General features: G+C 50.1%; 1 protein-coding gene across 1 annotated transcript; it reads left to right on the plus strand.

Annotated features, from left to right (window-relative positions):
* The first annotated feature begins 4707 nt into the window (after positions 1-4707).
* Positions 4708-19138, plus strand: RFX5 (regulatory factor X5). The gene is made up of 12 exons (XM_084824346.1): positions 4708-4756; positions 5029-5077; positions 5721-5772; positions 7455-7591; positions 8562-8595; positions 8784-8866; positions 9785-9904; positions 10152-10268; positions 12070-12151; positions 14013-14211; positions 15661-15755; positions 17143-19138. The coding sequence occupies exons 4-12, from the start codon at positions 7467-7469 to the stop codon at positions 18337-18339; spliced, it is 2052 nt and encodes a 683-aa protein (XP_084680472.1). The 5' UTR covers positions 4708-4756; positions 5029-5077; positions 5721-5772; positions 7455-7466; the 3' UTR covers positions 18340-19138.
* The last annotated feature ends 312 nt before the right edge of the window (positions 19139-19450 follow it).

The following is a 19450-nucleotide window of genomic DNA, read 5'->3' on the forward strand; positions in this document are numbered from 1 at the left end:
TCTCTCTCTCACACACACACACACACACACACACACTTCAAGGGAGCCCTGCTGGATCCGACCAAGGGTCCATCTAGTCCAGCATTCTGTTCACCCAGTGGCCAGCCGGCTGTTGACCAGGAACCCACAAGCAGGACACAAGCGCAACAGCACCCTCCCGCCCATGTTCCCCAGCAACTGGTGTACACAGGCTCACTGCCTCTGATCCTGGAGGTAGCACATAGCCATCAGGACTACTAGCCATGGATAACCTTCTCCTCCAGGAATTTGTCCAACCCCCTTTTAAAGCCATCCAAATTGGTGGCCATCACTGCCTCCTGTGGCAGCGAATCCCATAGTTTGACTCTGCACTGTGTGAAGAAGCCCTTCCTTTGATCTGTCCTGAATCTCCCCGCAATCAGCGTCATAGGGTGACCCCATTGGGTCACATTCTCCCCACATTCTCCACACCATGCATAAGTCCGTAGACCTCTCTCCTGTCTCCCCTGACCCTCCTTTTTTCCAAGCTAAACAAGCCCAGCTGTTGTAACCTTCCCTCCTAGGGGAGATGCTCTAGCCCCTTGATCATTTTAGTTGCCCTTTTCTGCACTTTTTCCAGCTCAACGATATCTTTTTTGAGGTGTGGTGAGTAGAACGGTACACAGTACACACAGCCACACACATACAAAAGTATAGGAAGGGAGGAGGAAATTATGGGGCCAGATTGCCCAAAAATCAACACACTGACAATTTCTACATAAAGAAATTGAGATAAGCAATTAAGCGTTAAGATAAGCAAAGGGCAACAGCGGTAACTGGTGATAACACAACCATCCCAGCTTAGCTATGTTAATTAACAACAAAAGTGGGAAACCAACTTTTCATTCAAGCCGAACTGAACACAATCAACGTACTTGATTAGTTCTCATTCACACTGGGTCCCTTTCAAACTCTTTTTGTTGAATTCCCAAATCCAGCTTTTATTAGGACCAACCTCCTAAGTTTGCTCACTATTTGGAGGATATTTTGGTTGGTATTGATATGAGGGTGGATTTTAGAATTGTTCTCATGGACCAACAAGATTTCCTTTGTTTTGTGTTTGTTGTTCTTTTGTTGAGGAAAAGCAACTTTACTGGCAGATACTCTTTTGTTAATGGCCCAATAAAAGGTATTACGCTAATATGGATTTTGGCATTTTTCTTATGGTTGGCACGGCTACCTTTGCTTTTTATGTATCCCAGTAGTGTCCTTTTCTCTCTCTCTTCTCACTGGCACTAGCTCCATAGCCCTGCTCCCTGAGATTATTTCACTAGAGATGATCCGGGGATCTTAGGCATGTACCGCTTGCATTCTGCCACTCAGCTATGGCCCTTCCCCTGACAAGAAAGAAAGATTCTAGTCCTCATGCCACTGGATAAAGAGGCGATTTAAAAGGAACATATGAAGGTGCCTTATCTCACACTGATCCACTCCATCTCAGCATTGTCTGGACTGAGTGGCAGGCGCTCTCCTGCAGGCAAAGCAAGGGCTCTCCCACAATTTTGCTTCCCACTGGGCTATTTCACCTCCTGGGAGTCAGCTCCAGAAATGTCTTCTGCTTTGCTCAAGTGCAAAGCAAACACTGAGAATTAAAGATGCTGAAGGTAACAACCAGGAGGTCAGCCATGGCATCTATAAGCCCCCTCCTGACCCCAAGGCCCTGCTAGTGCATTGTCTTGCCAACACCGCTTGCCTACACTGACTGGATATTCATACACTTGGTGACGTTCCTGCAGCCACATTATCCCTATCTGCTGCTTCTGCAAAGGGTCTTTTGCACATATGAGCTTGGGAACATCCTTGGCTGAGTTCTCTGGGAAACCCTTAGCTAGGGAGGGGAGAGGGGGGGAAAACCTCTAATGAGGAAAGTGCACCACCTTCTGTTCCCAATGCGACTTGGAGCGGCAGTCGCTTTCTGTAACAGGGAGATGTGATTGCAGTCCCCATAGCTCAGGAACAGGAACTTGGGGTCCTCCAGATATTTTGGATTACAGCCAGTGATGCTTCCGAATTTTGTAATTAGTCAGCTTGTTGGTCGAAATGAATCCATCTGTAACGTTCGCCTTTGTAAGCAAGCCTGGATCAATGTATTACGATTCCACTATTAAGAGCCTTTCTACACGAGGCTTTTATTGCATGCTCACGATTCATGGTACTCAGGGTAGTTTGCAGATTCTTTACATGACATCATCCTCCAGGGCCAATCCCATGCTTTGCAAACATTATTGCTTTCCCCACCCCCTAACGAGGAAAGCCTGGTATTTTTGTAAATGAAAAATATAGAAGCCGCCTGTAATTGTGCAATTCCACTGTACCACACCACCACCTAGTGGTTGTGTAATGGAATGTAAAAAGGCAGGGACAGAAAAATCCCAGGGAAAAACATGTATGAAGGAGCTGAGCTTAACCCTGCAAAGAATCCAGAAGCAGAAGTCTCAGTAAAGGTAGGGGTTAAAAGCCTCATGCAGAAAAGTCCTAAGTTTGGAACTGATTGGGAGCTTTGGTGCATACGCAGTAAAGTAGTGCACAGATTCCCCAACTTACATTATTCGTGGTCCTACCACCTACCCCCCCCCAAACTTACTTGAAGCAATCTCCTCAGCTGCTTCCCTCATCACCACTGTCACTGCCACTGCTCTGGCTCCAAGGAGGACTCCGAAGGCCCATCTTCATACTAGTGCTCAGCGACTGCAAGTAAACCTTGCATGATGTCATCCCACAAACAGGCCACGTGAAAACAACCAAGCAGAAAGCGGGCACGCAGCATGGCCATGCTGCATGACATGACTCCAAACTTGGCCATGGCCATGCTGCATGACATGACTCCAAACTTGGCCATGGCCATGCTGCATGACATGACTCCAAACTTCAGCTCCCAAGATGCACCTTGACCTTTAAGACTTTGCATTAAAGGAGAACACTTGTCTGAGCTCACAGGGAGAAACACTACACTGAGAGCCAGCGTAGTGTAGTGGTGAGAGTGACGGACTGGGAGCCGGGAGATCCGGGTTCTAGTCCCCACTTGGCCACGGAAGCTCACTGGGTGGCTTTGGGCCAGTCACAGACTCTCGGCCCAACCCACCTCACATGGTTGTGTTGTGAGGATACAACGGAGAGGAGGAGGATAATGTGAGCCGCCTTGGGTTCCTTGCAAGAGGAAAAAAGGCGGGGTATAAATGCAATAATAAAATAAAAATAAATAAAATCCATTCCTTTTCGGTTAAATAATGAATTCACTCAGGGTACATTTGCCCCTTGCTAATTACAGCTCCCATCAGCCCAAGACAGCTTGGACAATGGTCAGGGATTATGGGAGTTGTAGCCCTTGTTCCTGCCATAGCTGATTCCAATGCCAGGATCTCTTCTCCATCATCCCAGAATGCGGGACACAGAATCATGGGCTCAAGTGACAGGAAGCCAGATTCCGGCTGAACATCAGGAGAAACTTCCTGACTGTTAGAGCAAGACGACAATGGGACCAATGACCTAGGGAGATGGTGGGCTCTCCCACACTGGGGGCATTCAAGACGAGGCTGGACAGCCATCTGTCGGGGATGCTGTGACTTGGATTCCTGCACTGAGCAGGCGGTTGGACTCGGTGGTCTTGTAGGCCCCTCCCAACCGTACTATTCTATGATTCTATGATCAGGAAAAAATTCCTGGCTGTTACAGCAAGACGACAATGGAACCCCTGGCCTAGGGAGGCGGTGGGCTCTCCCACACTGGAGGCATTCAAGATGAGGCTGTACGGCCATCTGTCCGGGATGCTCTGACTTGGATTCTTGCATTGAGCAGAGGGCTGGACTTGATGGTCTTGTGGGTCCCTTCCAACCCCACTATTCCATGATTCCATGATTCTATGTAACCTGGTTCTTTCCTATACTCTGCTGTATTTACAGATTTGTCCTGCCGCAGTCCCGTCGCCCATTCAGCAGCCAAGACAGCTGTGTTTCGATTAAAGCCAGACTAGAAGAAACCCTTCCGTCAACTATCCAGCCCTTCCCTCATCACCCTTGTCGCTGCCACCGCTCTTGGCTCCGAGGAGGGCCCATCTTCATACCAGTGCTCAGCGCCTGCGGGCAAACCTCGCATGAGGTCATCCCACGAACAGGCCACGTGAAAACAGCCAAGTGGAAAGCGGGCACGCCGCATGGGCACGCTGCTTGACGTGACTCCAGACTTCAGCCCCCAGGATGCACCTTGACCTTTCAGACCTCCACCCACAAACGGGATGTGTGAAATGGCAGCCTGCACACTGGGTGGCATCTTCCCAGAGAGCCACGAAAAGCCCTTTCAACCATTTACTGGGAAATCAGGGAAAGAGGAAATGCCCCTGAATAATAATAATAATAATAATTATTATTATTATTATTATTATTCGGCTTTTTTGTCCCAGAGTTTGGAACCCAGGAATTGGGAGCTTGTGCAACACCGCAGGGTCGCTGTTCCTGCATCCAGCCCTTGCAAACATGCAGCCTTGGAAGTGTCTCTCCCCGCCCCGCCCCTCTTCTAGTGGGCTTCTACCCTGGCAGATCCTGCACCAATCAGAACCAAGTTGCTAGGCAGACTTCCAAACCCCTCCGACCAATCAGGAGCCAAACTCGGGTTGTATCCGGGTGGACCAACATGAGGCAGCCATTTGCATTAAAGAATAGCCCAGTATCTGGGCAGATCCTCTCTGGGTCAACCAATCAGAGAAAGGAGACGAATAAACCCGCACACGCCAGACCCTTGCTAGGTACTTTCTTTTTCTGTTTTATTTTGCAATTGAAAGTGCCAAGGCGCCTGGCGAGGCATAAATGCAACAGGGTTTTTATCTCTGTTTTTTTTTTTTTTGCAAGCAAATCACGTTTCAAACGCCCCCCAAATCCAAGCCAGGAAGGATTGCAATAGATTGCATCTATTAACTCTTGGGGGGCTGGAGTGATTTGGGGTTACTTTTTTGGGGGAGGGGACTCGCAAATGCCCCTTTTGCCATTTTAATCCAGGCTGCTCCTTTTTCCCCAAAAGCAAAAAAAAAAATTGCGGAAAGGAGGATTCCAGCCTCGAGCAGAGGAAGGTAAGCGACGTCTTGACCGACGTGCAGATTTTGCTCGCAGTTTTGGGGGGTGGTAGGAGGTCCACTCTGGCTTTGTTTCGAGAAAGGGGGAATGAGAGTAAAATGGATCGAGGCTTTTATACGTCTTCGCGGCGGCTGGGCGAGAGGGCTTTGCAAAGGCGTGCGCTTTTTACTTGGGGGACCTTGGAATGTGCATTTTAAAACGGTATTTAACAGCGTCTCCTAAAAATACGGGAAAGGGTTTCCAAAGCATGCAGTGTGGGAAGAGATGACTTCTGATCTCAAGTGATGCAAGTTTACTTCCCGCTCCAGCATCCCCTCTCTCTCTCTCTCTCTCTCTCTCTATATATATATATATGTATTTCAGGCTTTCCACATATGGCTGCTCTAATTTGAATTTCCCTCTTCATGAAATGTGGTTTTTTTTTTTTGGGTACTGCTACTTTCCCACCGCCTCTTGGAAATTGCACCGCGCAACTTACTTTCCCGCCCAAGCGAGAGAGGAATTTTAGATTTTAAGAACTCATCTGGATCTTACAGGGGGAAATAAAGTTGGCCTTGCAACCCTGGTGAATTCATGTTTTTTCTTTCTCTCTCTCTCTCTCTCTCTCCCCCCTCCCCGCCCTTGTCTTTTGCAAAACAGGAAGGAAGGAAGAAAAAGCGTAGGACCAACGAGTAATCCAGCTGGCTGACAGGTTCGATTTTTGTACATTTATTGCACAGTTGATAAAACGTGACACGAGGGATCCTTTTGCTGAAGTTCTGGCTCAATTCGGCACGGGAAGTTGGAATTTAAAATAAAAGCCAGACCTTCTAACATTTTAACAGGGCAAGCCGGTACATGCCTAATCAGAAGTAAGCCCCATTGAGTTCAATGGCATTTACTCCCAGGTAAATTTCATTGCGTTCAATTCCACCACCCACCCGGCTTTTACCAGGGTTCCCTTGCCTTTAGTTTCGACACAGTTCTCTGCCCCAAGGAATTTACCATGCTTTGAAAAAGTGGATGTAATGGCCTTGAATGCCATTTTTGGTGGAAAAGGCACGCTATACATTACATAAATAAATCTAGTTGGCCACCACAAATGCCTTTGTCAGCTGAGCAGCACGATTAAAAACATTTTTTGAAAAATCAACATAAAAATAAGGTTCAACTGGCAATTTGCTGTCTGTCATTAAAGACTGAGGCGAAACAATGGTTGGAGTTTTGATGTGCAGCACGCATCATCCCCAAGCAGCATGACCAATGGCTGTAGGGGGATGATGTGAGTTGTAGTCCAATTCCACTGTAGTCCTCTCTGGGAGGGGAGTGAGGACTGGTGGTTAGGGACAGTGAGGCATTATGGTCTGAAGTCCTGGGTTTTATTAACATACCTCCTCTTCCAACCTGTAAGGCAGGGTTCACCAATACAGCACCCGCAGGAATTTCCAGTGGCAACCATGGGGACCCAGAACATTTTTTAAAAAATTATTTTTGAATTTTTTATTTATTTATGTTTCCATTTTTAAAAAATATACATATATGGATTTGTATGCAATGCATACAACTTTCTAGCAATTGTGCATGGCTTTCAACAAAAGTAGACCAAACGTTCAAATCAGTATCCATTTGAAGGTGGTATCTATATGCCACCCATTCAGATATTGAAAGCGTTGTCAGGTCCTTAATCCGTTGCATTATAGGAGGTCTGTGTTTATCCTTCCAGTGTTGCAGTATCAGTCTTTTAGCTGTCAAAAGGGTGCAGAGAATCCATTTCTGCTGACCATTTGTTAATTTCCACGAAGCAGATAAATCATTTAGAAGAGCGTGTACTTCAGTGAATATTAAAGACTGTTCCAGTGCAAAATTTATCTGTGTAGTAACCTCCTCCCAGAAAAAAGCAACTACTGGATGTTGCCAGAACATATGTTTAAAAGAAGCATTAGCTGTATTGCACCACCAGCAATTAGCCAAATTAAACAATCCCTTATTGAAGAGTTGTTGCCATGTCCAATAGACATGTAACAAAAGTTTTTACTGAATAAGACGCAGCCTAAGATCCATAGTCACAACAGGCGGGCGCTGAAGTGGTGCTCCACTGATTAGGCATTTGGTGGTGGTGCCCACAGCATGGTCTCAAATTCCCAAACGTGCCCAGGGGTCCAACAAGGGTGGGGACCCCTGCTGTAAGAGGTACGTTTGGACTCCACCTCTTGACCCCCGTGCAGAAAACAACAGAGTGAGGTCCGGCGTTATATTGGATTCAGGGAGAGCATTCACTCGGGTACCCGCGCAGGCCGCACCAAAGGCCTCTCCGAGGGCTGCACGCAGCTTGCGGGCACGGGGTTGCCCACGTGTGGACTAAAGGGTGTGGCTTGTTTCTCGCTTTGAACCAAGGAACTGGATGACATGGCGGAAGACAACGGACTGTATGTGAAAATCATGGAAAACAGGAGCGAAACTTTAGAGGCGGATTCGCAGGGCACCCCCACCGAGCCAAGCACCTTACTGCAGAAATTGAAGGGTGCCATCTCGTAAGGGATATGCTTCCTGTTTCTCTTCCTTCCTGTGCCCTTCCTTCCCCTTCTCCCCCCTCTCATTTTCTCTTCCTGCCTTAGACATTCTGCAGAGCGACAGGGTGAGGAGGATTTTAGGGATCTGGTCACCTGCTGAGTAGAAGGAGAGAGGGACAGGCAAAGGGCCAGCTCCCTGTCCCATAATATTAGAAGCCGGGGTCACTCCCTGAGAAAGAAGGACAGTGAATTCAGGACTGACAGTAGAAAGTGTTTCTTGACATGCGACACATAATTTAGCTTGTGGAACTCACTGCCACAGTATGTGGTGATGGCCTTAAAAGGGGATTAGGAAATTCAGAGAGGAGAGGACAGAAGCTGTTAGCTGTTCCCGCACTGTGTATCCCCCAGCATGAATCTATAGTTTCCATGTAGCCATGAAAGACAATGCTGTCTGGAGAAGCCCCCTCCTCATTACGGCAGGGGGCAAAGCTCAGAGGTAGAGCCCCTGCTTTGGATGCGGAAGGTCTCAGGTTCGATCCCTGGCATCTCCAGGTAGGGCTGGAAAAAGCTCCTGCTTGAAAGCTTGGAGAGATGCTGCTGGTCAGTGTTGACAATATGGGCCTAGATGCACCCATGTCCTGACTCTGTATAAGGCAGCTTCCTGTGCTCCTATGCAAAATTCCATGTTTAAGGCAGGACAATTGCATGCCCTCTCTTTGATGAGGCTTTGAAAACCTGGCTATTCACGCGGGCATTTGGGGTGGGTTAGGTTTTTTTAGTGTTAGTGTTTTTTGTTTTCAGTTGATTGGGTAAATTTATTAGTATTGTACGCTGCCTAGAGTGGCCGGGTAGCCGGCCAGATGGGCAGCTAATAAATCAAATAAGTCAATAAATAAAATAAGAACCTCAACTGGAAACACCCTTAGAGGGTGAAGGGGGAGGGATGAACTTTAAAGGGACTAATACATTCTTTTTGTGTTTCTAACAGGAAGTCTGTCCAGAGCAAAGTCGACTGCATACTGGTGAGTGGGCAGATAGGGCTCTTTACATTCTCTCTAGGGGTGTAATCCACCAGATCATGCCCACAGCGGTTCAGGTGCTGTGCTCCCAAACCATTCACTGGGCACTTTAACTCCTTTTTCAATTTGTGAATGAACCTCGTCATTTGGGCGCGTGTGTCTCTCTCTCTCTTCTTGGTCTGCGATAACAGCAAGACGTCCAGAGGTTTTCCGATCATGCCAAACTTTATCTCTACCTCCAGCTGCCTTCTGGCCCAAGTTCGGGAGAAAAAAAGTGAGTGGTCACGGTCTTGCGTCTAGCAGATCAGGGCTGTGGTGCAATGTTGCCCCTGGCTTAGGTGGAAATTTACTTTTTCCTGTATTGTATGAATGATTAAAGTCCGTTAATGGTGTGAGATACAGACAAAACTTTTAGAAGGGCACCATTTATTACTAAAATCTCACTCCTTTCTAACAAGGAAAGGAAAAAGATCAAGGAAATTAGAAAGCTAGTTTAAAAAAATGTAATCCAGAAGTCAGCAACTGGCAGCCTCGGACTAAATCCAGCCCCATGGATGTTACAGTCAAGGCCACCTTAATTGCCAGTCGCAAGGGCAAAGAACAGCAGCTGTGGAAATGAAACTTGGAGGCAGGCTGTGGTACACAGGGGCAGATGAGGGCTGTAGGCCTCTACTGACCCCCCTGGTCTCACGATTCAGGGGCTTTGGGTGTTGCAGAGGTGATATGGGACCAAACCACAGATTGGGATGGGGGAACCTAGTACAGCCCCTTAGGAGCACAAGAAGAGAGCCTTGCTTAGGCTGCGTGCGTCCCGCTGTTCCCCGCTTGGGTGAGATTTAGAATTGGTCACAAATATCAGCAACTTGAGGGTTTATAATGGAATTGACAATAAAATTACAGGTTTCTAGCCCTTATTAGACACTGAGGTACGGTTGCGCATGTGGTATGTATCTGAAAGATGGAGCTATGCAGGGAGCAGTACCTGAGGACCCATACTTGCGGGTTTGTTTCGAGTTGCTAGACGTTATTGCACCTGAGGTGAGGCAGACTTGAGGGGGGTGTCCAGGTTGGAAAGATGTAGGGATGCACCTGGCAACGGAACATACGGTGGCAGGGTATGGAGTGGAGTGCGTCGAATTACACACGTTGAACTGCATTCCAAACCCAACACTTCTCCCCTCGGGTCCGCTAGCTTGGACCTCACTTCCCTGAGCTCAGCTGAGCACATGCATGCTTGCACCTGGATCCGGAATCACCTGGAGGAGTACCCAGACACCTGCCTGCCGAAACAAGACGTCTATGATGCTTACAAGTAAGTTTTTGCATGGGTTGGGATGAAATCCTGGGGGCCAAATGTGGACCGTTTGGCCAGAATCTTTCTCCCTGAAGCCCCTTGTTTTACGCAGAAGGGATCTTTTTGACATGGGGGAGCGGCCGGCCGCGTGATCTCCCCCCACCGCCCACACATTCTGAAATGTGAGGGCTGTACCTGCCACCTGTAGCGGTGTTGTTGTTTGTCCTAGATGCGTGAACCCAGCCCTTTTTGTCTCCTCCGGCAGGCGGTACTGTGACAACCACTGCAGCCGCTCTCTGAGCGCAGCGAATTTCGGCAAGATCATCAGGGAGATCTTCCCGAACATCAAAGCAAGAAGACTGGGTGGACGCGGGCAGTCGAAATATCCTTCTCTGTATGACGTCAAGATGGGGTAGGGCTGGAAGGGTGTGGTTAGTAGAAGGGTTGTTGTCGTTCAGTCGTGTCCGACTCTTCGTGACCCCATGGACCACAGCACGCCAGGCCTTCCTGTCCTGCGCTCTCTCCCGGAGTGTGCTCAAGTCCATCTTCATTGCATCGGTGATGCTATCCAGCCATCCCATCCTCTGCCGTCCCCTTCTCCTTTGGCCTTCTCCTTTGGCCTTCAGTCTTTCCCAGCATCAGGGTCTTTTCCAGGGAGTTTTCTCTTCGCATTAGGTGGCCAAAATATTTCAGCTTCAGCTTCAGGATCTGTCCTTCCAATGAGCAGTCAGGGCTGATTTCCTTTAGGGTGGACGGATCGGACCTCCTTGCAGTAGTAGAAGGGACCCTTAAACTTTCTGGGACAGGGGCTGCTGCTGCTCCTCCACCCGCGCAAGTTAAGAATTATATTTAAAACAGCCTGAGAAGCATTTGTGCTGTGCAGTTACCGCTAGCCAGCACTGAACATCTGCGATCTTCTCATCCTCCCGTCAGCCGTGTTCTGAATGTGCTGTATTGTGTGTTAGGCTGCAGACATGGAGCTAATGTGCAATTACAGTATATTATCTGTGATGCCCCTCTTGTGCCTAAAGAAACCCGTATTACCCCATCCCGCTGTCGGGAGCGCCCTAGCTGCCTCTTGCAGTCCCCTCCAATAGCCAACTCAGGACACAGATGACGAGGATTCTTTCCGAGGCTTTATTCCTTTATGACTCTTTCAGATACTAATCACTAGCGACTAAGCAAGGAACAGCACTGGGGAAAGATAGCAGAGTAGCCTAAGCTGCAGGTAAGGCAGTTGGTCCCTGTTTGAAGGGGAACCACGGGAAGACCCTGAACTTATGGGCTAGGGAGAGATCCTCCCTCTTTCCCTTGGGTTCTCGGGACACAACCGTTGTTTGCGCGCCAAACAAGCAGTACGCCTCCTTTCGGCGCCCTCCATCTGTCGCCACTCCCTGCGTCTGCGCCGAGTGTCCAGCAAGCCCCCCTCCAGCGCTCTCTCGCTGCCAGGGTCACCATCTATCCCAGGAATGCTGGCAGGAGGAATCTCTGCCAGCTGCTGTGCTTGTGAGAGATGAGCGAGCTCCTCTCCCACGGATTGCTGATCCTCCTCAGAATCAGAACTGCTCTGGGGCTCTATGGGCTCAGTTTCCACCCTGACACCAGCTTATCCTGCTAGTTATCAGCCCTGCAACTGGAGGGGTTTGAAAGTTTGGCGGGAGTGCCTTTTTATCTGTACGAGAGGGAGCGTTGAGGTAGGGGTGAATTAGAACCCGTGACTAGCCCTCAGTGACGAGACCCAGCCCCTACCTGTACAAAATAATAATGCTGATTTCGAGCGCTTCCAAGATGGTGCAAAGCACATCCCCCTTCCCCTCCCAACACTGAGTAATTGTGCTGGCCTCCATACCTAGGGAAGGCGGGGAGGGAACTTCTGTGCATTCCCAGAGAGCTTGAGTGTCAGCACCTCTCGCTTTAGACGTTTAAGAGCTATTCAGAGGCAGGGTTATTTTCTGTGGTGCCATCGGTGCACGGGGTGCTTTACAGAGTGCAGTTCTCTGCCCCAGAGATCTAAGAAGTCCCAAGAGGAGAACCTGTTACTTTTTGGAAATCCATGTTGGTGTGCCCGCACCCAACTGCTAACCTTTTGCTCTGGCTAGACCATGGCTCTGACCCCTGAAACTGCATTTAGTGCATAGGACGTTCATGTTATTTTTGGGTGGTCTCCTTAACCCTGCCCCAACATATTGCTACAGCGGGATACGGAGGAGGACGTTGGTCAACATGCCCCCCCTTCCCAGCCTCGATCTTAAAGAAACGGAGACTGTAAGCCCCATGGAACTCATCTGTTGTTGACTTATGTATTGTCTTGTGTGCACATGTCTGGTGTTAAGAAGTAGGCTCCCTCTGAACTGATGGGGTGAGGTGGGGGTGTTCATTTAGCTAGCTTGGCCCCTTGCAGTGGGTACATCTGTCCTCCCCCACGACTGTCAAATTCATGCTTCTTTAACCTTCATGGGCTTGACTACTGTAATATGCTCTGCTTGGGGCTGCCCTTGAACATAGCATGGAAGCTTCAGCTAGTGCAAAATGCTGCCGTGCATATTGCCAACGTGGGATGTATTCAGCCAGCTTTGTTCCAGCCGCCAGATAGGCTTCCGGGTTCCCTTCAAGCCGCCAGGCTGGGTCTCACATATCTCGGAGTGCACCTCTTCTAAGATCATCCCCTACACCAGCATCGGCCATCCTCTCAGGCCTTGCTCCAAGTTCCAACTCCACACAAAGTGAGGGCTGCCATCATTATTTTATTTATTTATTATTTCATTTCTATACCGCCCCATAGCCGAAGCTGTCTGGGTGGTTCACAAAAAGTAAAACCAAAGAGCACACAATAAAACAATACAAAATATATAAAACATTAAAACAGCAGTAAACAATACAACCAGAATATAACATAGCAGCAATGCAGGGATTTAAAATACAGATTTAAAATACAGATTTAAAACAGCAAAGCTAAAAGTCTAGAGAGCTAAAATGCCTGGGAAAATAAAAAGGTCTCCACCTGGCGCTGGAAAGAATACAATGTAGGTGCCAGGTGACCTTCATTAGGGAGCTCATTCCACAGCCAGGGTGCCACAGCAGAAAAGGCCCTCTTCCTAGTAGCCACCTGCCCCACTTCCTTTGGCAGGGCTCACGGAGGAGGGCCTCTGATGATGCCCTTAAGGTCGGGGCAGGCACACATGGGAGGAGGCGATCCTTCAGATAACCTGGCCCCAAGCCTTTAAGGGCTTTGAATGTTAATACCAGTGCTTTGAGTCAGGCCCGGAAACGGACTGGCAGCCAGTGCCACTGGAAAAGTACTGGCGTAATATGAGCTCATTGGCCAGTCCCTGTTAATGGTCTTGCTGCCCTATTTTAGACCAGCTGAAGTGTCCGGACTGTTTTCAAAGGCAGCTCCACATATAATGCATTGCAGTGATCCAGACGAGATGTTCTCAGAGCATGGATAACTGTAGCTAGGCTCTCTCTGTCCAGAGAAGGGCGTAGCTAGTACACCAGCCTAAGCTGATCGAAAGTGCTCTGTGCCACTGCGTTCACCATTGCCTCAAGTGACAGTTCTGGATAAGGAGCAGAGCCTTTATTGCTTCAAGGCTGCGGGATGAACGTCTGCCAAAATTCACAGTTCCCTCTCTCGGTTGGCCCTCAACCCATTATTTCCGTGCTTTGTCCCTGTGCCACTAAGAGATGGCATCCTTTCTAGAATCCCTCTCTCTCTCTGTCTTTTGCCTGCCTGAAGCAAATGCGGCCCGCCCGGCACCAACGTTGTTATCTTTCTGGCACCAGGCTAAGGCCTCCCTATAGTCTCAAGCATTTGGCAGCTTACAAGGTTTTTTAATCAAGTCGTGGGATTTTGTATTGTTGTGAAAAATTGTGTGGGTGCGTGCGCATGCTGTCTGCTTATATGTTTGTATCTAAACGGTTTTTATATTATGTGCAATATTGTATTTTGGGGTTTTTTAATCTTCATAAACTGCCCAGAGAGCTTTGGCTAATGGGTGGTATAGAAATCGAATTAAAAGAATGAAGGGCGGCTCTGCCGAGAAGACTGGGAGAAGGGGGTAATTGGGCCAAGGTGGCTCTGGGCTCATTTCCAGCTCCGCTCACCGCACATCTTCCTGTGCTGCAGCCGGAACGGGCGGAGCTGGTCCAGTCCTACAACGACGAAGTGATGGACGCGGCCTGTGCCTTGACATGCGACTGGGCCGAGAAGATCCTCAAGCGGTCCTTCAACAACATCGTGGAGGTGGCCCAGTTCCTCATCCAGCAGCACATCATCAGCTCCCGCTCGGCTCACGCCGACCTCGTTATGGCCATGGTGGTCTCAGGTGGGGTCCCCGTCCGTCCCGCGCCACTCGGGCCTCCTTCAGGCCGGCCATTTGAGGCAGATTGGGCTGGATGCATCCTGTACAAATTGTCAGGATATACATGTTCTCGTGAAGGGGCGCCTGGCCCGATTGCTAAGATCGTCTTGGGAGTGCAGCTACCAGCAAAAGAGCCCCCTCCCCAGCTATGGAATGCCCTTCCCAAGGAGATCCGTCTGGCATCCCTGCTGTATAGAACAGTATACCCAGCCACAGCTGGCTGTGGGATTATGGGATCATAGAATAGTAGGGGCCTATAAGACCATCGAGTCCAACCCTTGCTCAATGCAGGAATCCAAGTCAGAGCATTCCTGACAGATGGCTGTCCAGCCTTGTCTTGAATGCCTCTGGTCTGGGAGAGCCCCCCACCTCTCTAGGGAATGGGTTCCATTGTCGTATTGCCCTTATGTCCATCTGCCTGAATCCTCTGCCAGTCAATTGCCAGTCATCTTTGCTGGTCCAGGAGCTCCATCCTCTCCATCTAGATTTGTTAGATCTAGACCAGGGAAAAGTGTGGGTGCATGGAGATCGTATTGTGAGCAAGCACAATTTGTGACATTGCACAACTTCAGTAGTGATCACAGGACATGTCAGTTAAGGTTCGGCCTTAGCTTCCAATTTCCTGGCTTTGTGGAATCATGGAATAGTAGGGTTGGAAGGGGCCTACAAGGCCCTCGAGTCCAACCCCCTGCTCAGTGCAGGAATCCAAGTCAGAGCATCCCTGACAGGTAGCTGTCCTGCCTTGCCTTGAATGCCTCCAGTCTGGGAGAGCCCACCGCCTCCTGAGGTAACTGGTTCCATTGACGTACTGCTCCAACAGGGAGTTGTAGTCAAGCACGTCTGGAGGACACCGGGTTGGGGGAGGCTACTGGATACATTCACATGCCAGGCCAAGACTGTTCCTTCCAGCAGGCATTTAATCTTTGATCTGTTTCTCCAACTATTAATTTTGCTGCCTCTTTAATTTTTGTTGACGTTTCAGTATTTTGATACTTCCAACATTTATTGTTTTGGTTATTTTATTATTGTTTTGCTCTTTTCTTTTTGATGATGGTGATGATGTAAACTGCCCCCAGGGCATCTGCCAGTTGGTTGGTATACAAAATTAAATAAATACATCTGGGGAGGCAGGGGATGCAAATGGGGAGAGAGCAATATGGCAGTCTCAAGTCTGAGCTTCCAGATGTCTTCCCCCACCCCAGCAGGTTGAATCCTTGGGAGGTATTTGAGGAGCTGGGTAAAAAAAAGAATGTGGATTTGGGGAACAAGGAGAGGTTTTTGTTTCAGAAACATTTCCACCTTGCAATCAAACTCCTCCCTCCCACCCAAGGATTTTTCTTTCTTTCTTACATGCTCCGACTGTGTAACTAGGTGCTTCGATCTGATTCCTTGACTCAGTCTTTCTGCTTGTAGAAACCACAGAAAGCCACAGGGAAAAACGGGCCCCTCAAACCACAAAGAAGATTGAGTCGGAAGCCCCGGAGAATACAGCCAAAATGCAGCCTCCAGTAAGAGATGCTGAGGGAAATGAACAGTGCAGAGAAGGCGGTAGCAGGAGGGTCCTTAAGTCAGTTAGAGGGGTGGTGGGGCAAGCTGGGACCCAGGCAAGGCTGGTGACAGGTGCCATTCTCATTCTGCCACATAGAAATGACCAGAAGTTCTGTCCCCAGAGGTAGATAAGGTGCAAGGCTTAGAGAGGGGAGACCCAGGAAAACACAGGAAGAGGCCTGCTGGGTAGACCCAAATGTTCATCCAGTCCAACCAGATGCCCCTGGGTAGCCCACAAGCAGGGCATGAACAAAATTACCCCCCCCCCATTGCTTTGTAGCCATTGGCACCCACAGGCACACTGCTTCTGAACATAGAAGCTCCCTGGCCATTAGACCTCCTCCTCCATGAATTTGCCTAACCCCCTTTTAAAGCCATCGAAGCTACTGGATCTCTGCCATGTCACATAGCAGCGAGTTCCATAAGTACATCACCACATTTTGTGGTGATGAAATCTGTGCGTCGAGGTAAGTAGGATCCCTTCATTCCACGAGCCAAGCTGGGTTAGTGCGGGGGATCCAGAACTGTTCAGGCATCCTGTTCAACTGTAGCACGAAGGCTAGAACTGGGGGTGTGGGTGGGGAAAGAGTGCAAAGTCCAGAGAGTGGAAGACAAAGGCGGATGTGGGGGAGCCAGGATTCTCAGGTTCCTCAGCCCCCCTCTGTTGCTGAGCCTTACAACACTGGGCCTCTTAGCCTATCACTGTACGTGATCCTGACACCTCGTGAGGTGCCGAGGGCCACAGCGTCCCATTCTGTGGTTGCTTGAGGCTCGCAGGGAACGGCAATAGCAAGTGGTGGCAGTCGGATCAAGACAGGTAAAGAACAGGAAGCAGAAAAAGGCTGCAGTGGGCAAAGTCAGATTAAGCAGATACAGTCCAAAGTAGACAAGTCAAGGCACAACAGGCCAGCTCAGGACAGAAGAAAACAATACCTCGGACAGCTCCAAGGGGGTCCTGCTGGCTGGAACGCTCTTCTCCTGGGACAACTGTAGGAGGATGTTGTCTCAGCAAGGAGCTAAGGCCAACTGAAGCCTTATGTAGGCTGACCTTACCTGCAGTGTGGTGAGCTCCGCCCATCCTGGAGGAGCTGACTGGACTGTTAAAGGGCCCTCATCTGATTTTGCAGCCCAAGGCTGTGCTGGGGACTCTTCCTCTGAGCCAGAGGGCGATGACAGGGCTGTGTCCTCTGGCCGGGAGGCACTGGCTGTCCAACCCCCAAGGAAGTAGCTGGTGCCTCCTCCTCATCAGGTACTCAGCTGCACAGCGGGAGGACTGGGGGCCAAGTCACATGGGCACATTGTACCAGTGCCTCTCCTTTTATGTCCTCTCCCCTGCTTGCCTTTCAGGCCAAAACAGAAAGCAACCCCAAGCCCTTGGCCGCACCTGTGCGGAGCGAGGCAAAGAAGCCTGTGGACGCCCCTGCCAAGCCAGCCAGCAGCCCACAGGTCAAAGCCTTGGTGGCCCGCCTCCCCTTGCTGCTGCCACGGGTCCGGGTCCAGCCTGGGGACAGACTGGTAGTATCTCCAGGGGCAGCGGCTGTGCATGCCTCTCCCCCGGTCTTGGCGCCCAAGCTGACGGCCACGCCTATAGGGGGAACAGTCAAAATGGCTCTCTCCGTGGGCCCGGCCTCCTCCGCTTTGCTGGCCCCGGCAGTGAACGGCCCCGCCGGCCTGGTGGGTCAACCGGGTGCTGTGCCGGTCCTCAACATGATGCCGGTCCTCAATGTGGCGGTGCCCCCCAGGGCTGAGATCCCACCCAAGCCCAAGCCCCTGCCTAGCAGCGGAGGGGTGAACGGGTGTGAGGCTGGGCAGAGCCCCGGCGACCCACAGAAGGCCAAGGCCCCCAGCAAGCGGCCTGCAGATCCATCCGGGGAGGTGACGGCGAGGAGGAAGCGGGGGCGGCCCCGGAAGAAGCCGGATGAGCCCCCTTTGCTGGAGAAGAAGGCTGTAGAAGAGCAGCTGGCCAAGGCCAAGGGAGACTCTGACATAATTGTTGTCACTGTGGGTTACGAAGATCATGCCGCTTCCCCCTCTTCCCACCAAAGGGCGCAAGCGGAGAACCCAGAAGCGGAGGCGGTCCGGGTGGGAGATGCCAGGGGGCCGCCCCCCCCCGGCCCCAGTGGGGAGGGCCCCTCCAGGGCCAGCACCCTTATTGTCAGTCCTGCCACAAAAGCGGCTGTCCTACCCTCCCAGGTGAGCGTCATCAAAGGACGGAAGCCCACCCCTCCGGTCCCGGCCAAGGAGACAGGAAGCGCCTCGACGGAGCCCTTGCAAATGGCTCAGGGTGCACCAGTGCCGAGAAGCAGTGCCCAAGCGGCCGCGGCGAGGGACTCAGACGGGCTGGAGAGGTGTAGCTCCTTGGATGCGGATCTTCAGCCCACTGACCTTTCCCTTAGCAAAGCCCGCTCGCCATTTTCCAAGGATCACTTGGACGTCTCCAACCTGCGGCCGTCGTCGGTGCGTTTGCACCGGATCAGCTCAGACCAGGGGAAGGCAACAGAGACCGCAAGCTGCCCAGTGACAATGCAGGCCCCCAGTCGATAACACCCCCCCCCAAGCCCGAGCCTATGCATCCCAACGCCAGGCTTCCCCCCCACACACAAAAGGCATCCCTGTTCTGCCTGCTTTTAATGCACACATGTAGGAAAAAAAATAGACTACAATGTGAGCTTGCTAAACGACGTTGCATCGTCCTCCACAAGATTGCAAGGTTATGCCCACGCAAGCTGCTTGCCCCCGCCCCCGAGTATCACAAAGAATTGGTTCCTCTCCCGCAACCTGGAAAACGGAATCATCTCAGTTATTTATGCTCCTAACTAATAATGGGGTGTTGAAAAGCGGGGTAGGATTAAACCGTGCTGAAGGCGAAAAGCCGTCTGTGCAGCTTCTCAGATTAGTGAGGCAGCTCAGGTCTATAACAAGAGATTATATGACCCGGTTCCCCAAATTCCTCTCCTTGGACTTGTGAATGTTCTGGATTGTGGGGGTGGGGAAAGGAACGTTTTCTCAAATTTTGAATCTTAATGTGTGAATTACATGTTTTTGGATCTGGCAAAAAGAAAACGCGTTTTGAATTTCCCTGCTCCCTTTCTGCTGCAATGTTTAGAGACAATCATCTCACAGCCGACACCCAAAGAGTTTTGCTTTCCTCCCAATTTCTAGTGCTTCCGCTGACATTTTGTGTGCAGTGTAAAAAACTGGGGTTGCCAGAATTTCCCTGTTTCTTTTGTATTGGCTTGTTTGAGTTGGAAATCTTTGCTAATCCCGTTCCCCTTTTCTAACACTCTCCTTTCCATCTGTTGTTTCAGTTATAAATACTGAATAAATATATGCACAGATTTTTTTTTTTTTAAAAATTAAAATGGTCGTATTTGTTGTGTTAGTAGCTCCTTGTCTTTTCTGGACCAGACTAAAATGTGTGCCTCTTGCAGTCAGCGGGAAAAGACTGCTCCCAGTAGGCATTCAACCCCAAAAGAAGGCCCCCTTTCCCCCAACTACCAGTCATTCGATGCCCATTTTGGCCCTCCCACCCCTAGAGTACGGCCCCCGAGACAGCTTCTCCAAAATGGAACCTGGACCTCGTGCTGAAAGTGATTAAACACCCTTCGTCCATTATGTTATTTGACTGGGCCTAAAGGTATTACATCTTTTTACC

The sequence above is a fragment of the Heloderma suspectum genome, chromosome 17 (assembly GCF_057233095.1).
Source record: "Heloderma suspectum isolate Gila_16-S chromosome 17, 16-S_ref, whole genome shotgun sequence".
NCBI lineage: Eukaryota > Metazoa > Chordata > Lepidosauria > Squamata > Helodermatidae > Heloderma > Heloderma suspectum.

Coding starts and splice junctions, on each gene's coding strand:
- RFX5 (XM_084824346.1), top strand. CDS start 7,467: ATGGCGGAAGACAACGGACTGTATGTGAAAATCATGGAAAACAGGAGC. Junction 8,867..9,784: donor CCAAGTTCGGGAGAAAAAAA/GTGAGTGGTCAC, acceptor CGGGTCCGCTAG/CTTGGACCTCACTTCCCTGA. Junction 15,756..17,142: donor CAGCCAAAATGCAGCCTCCA/GTAAGAGATGCT, acceptor CTTGCCTTTCAG/GCCAAAACAGAAAGCAACCC.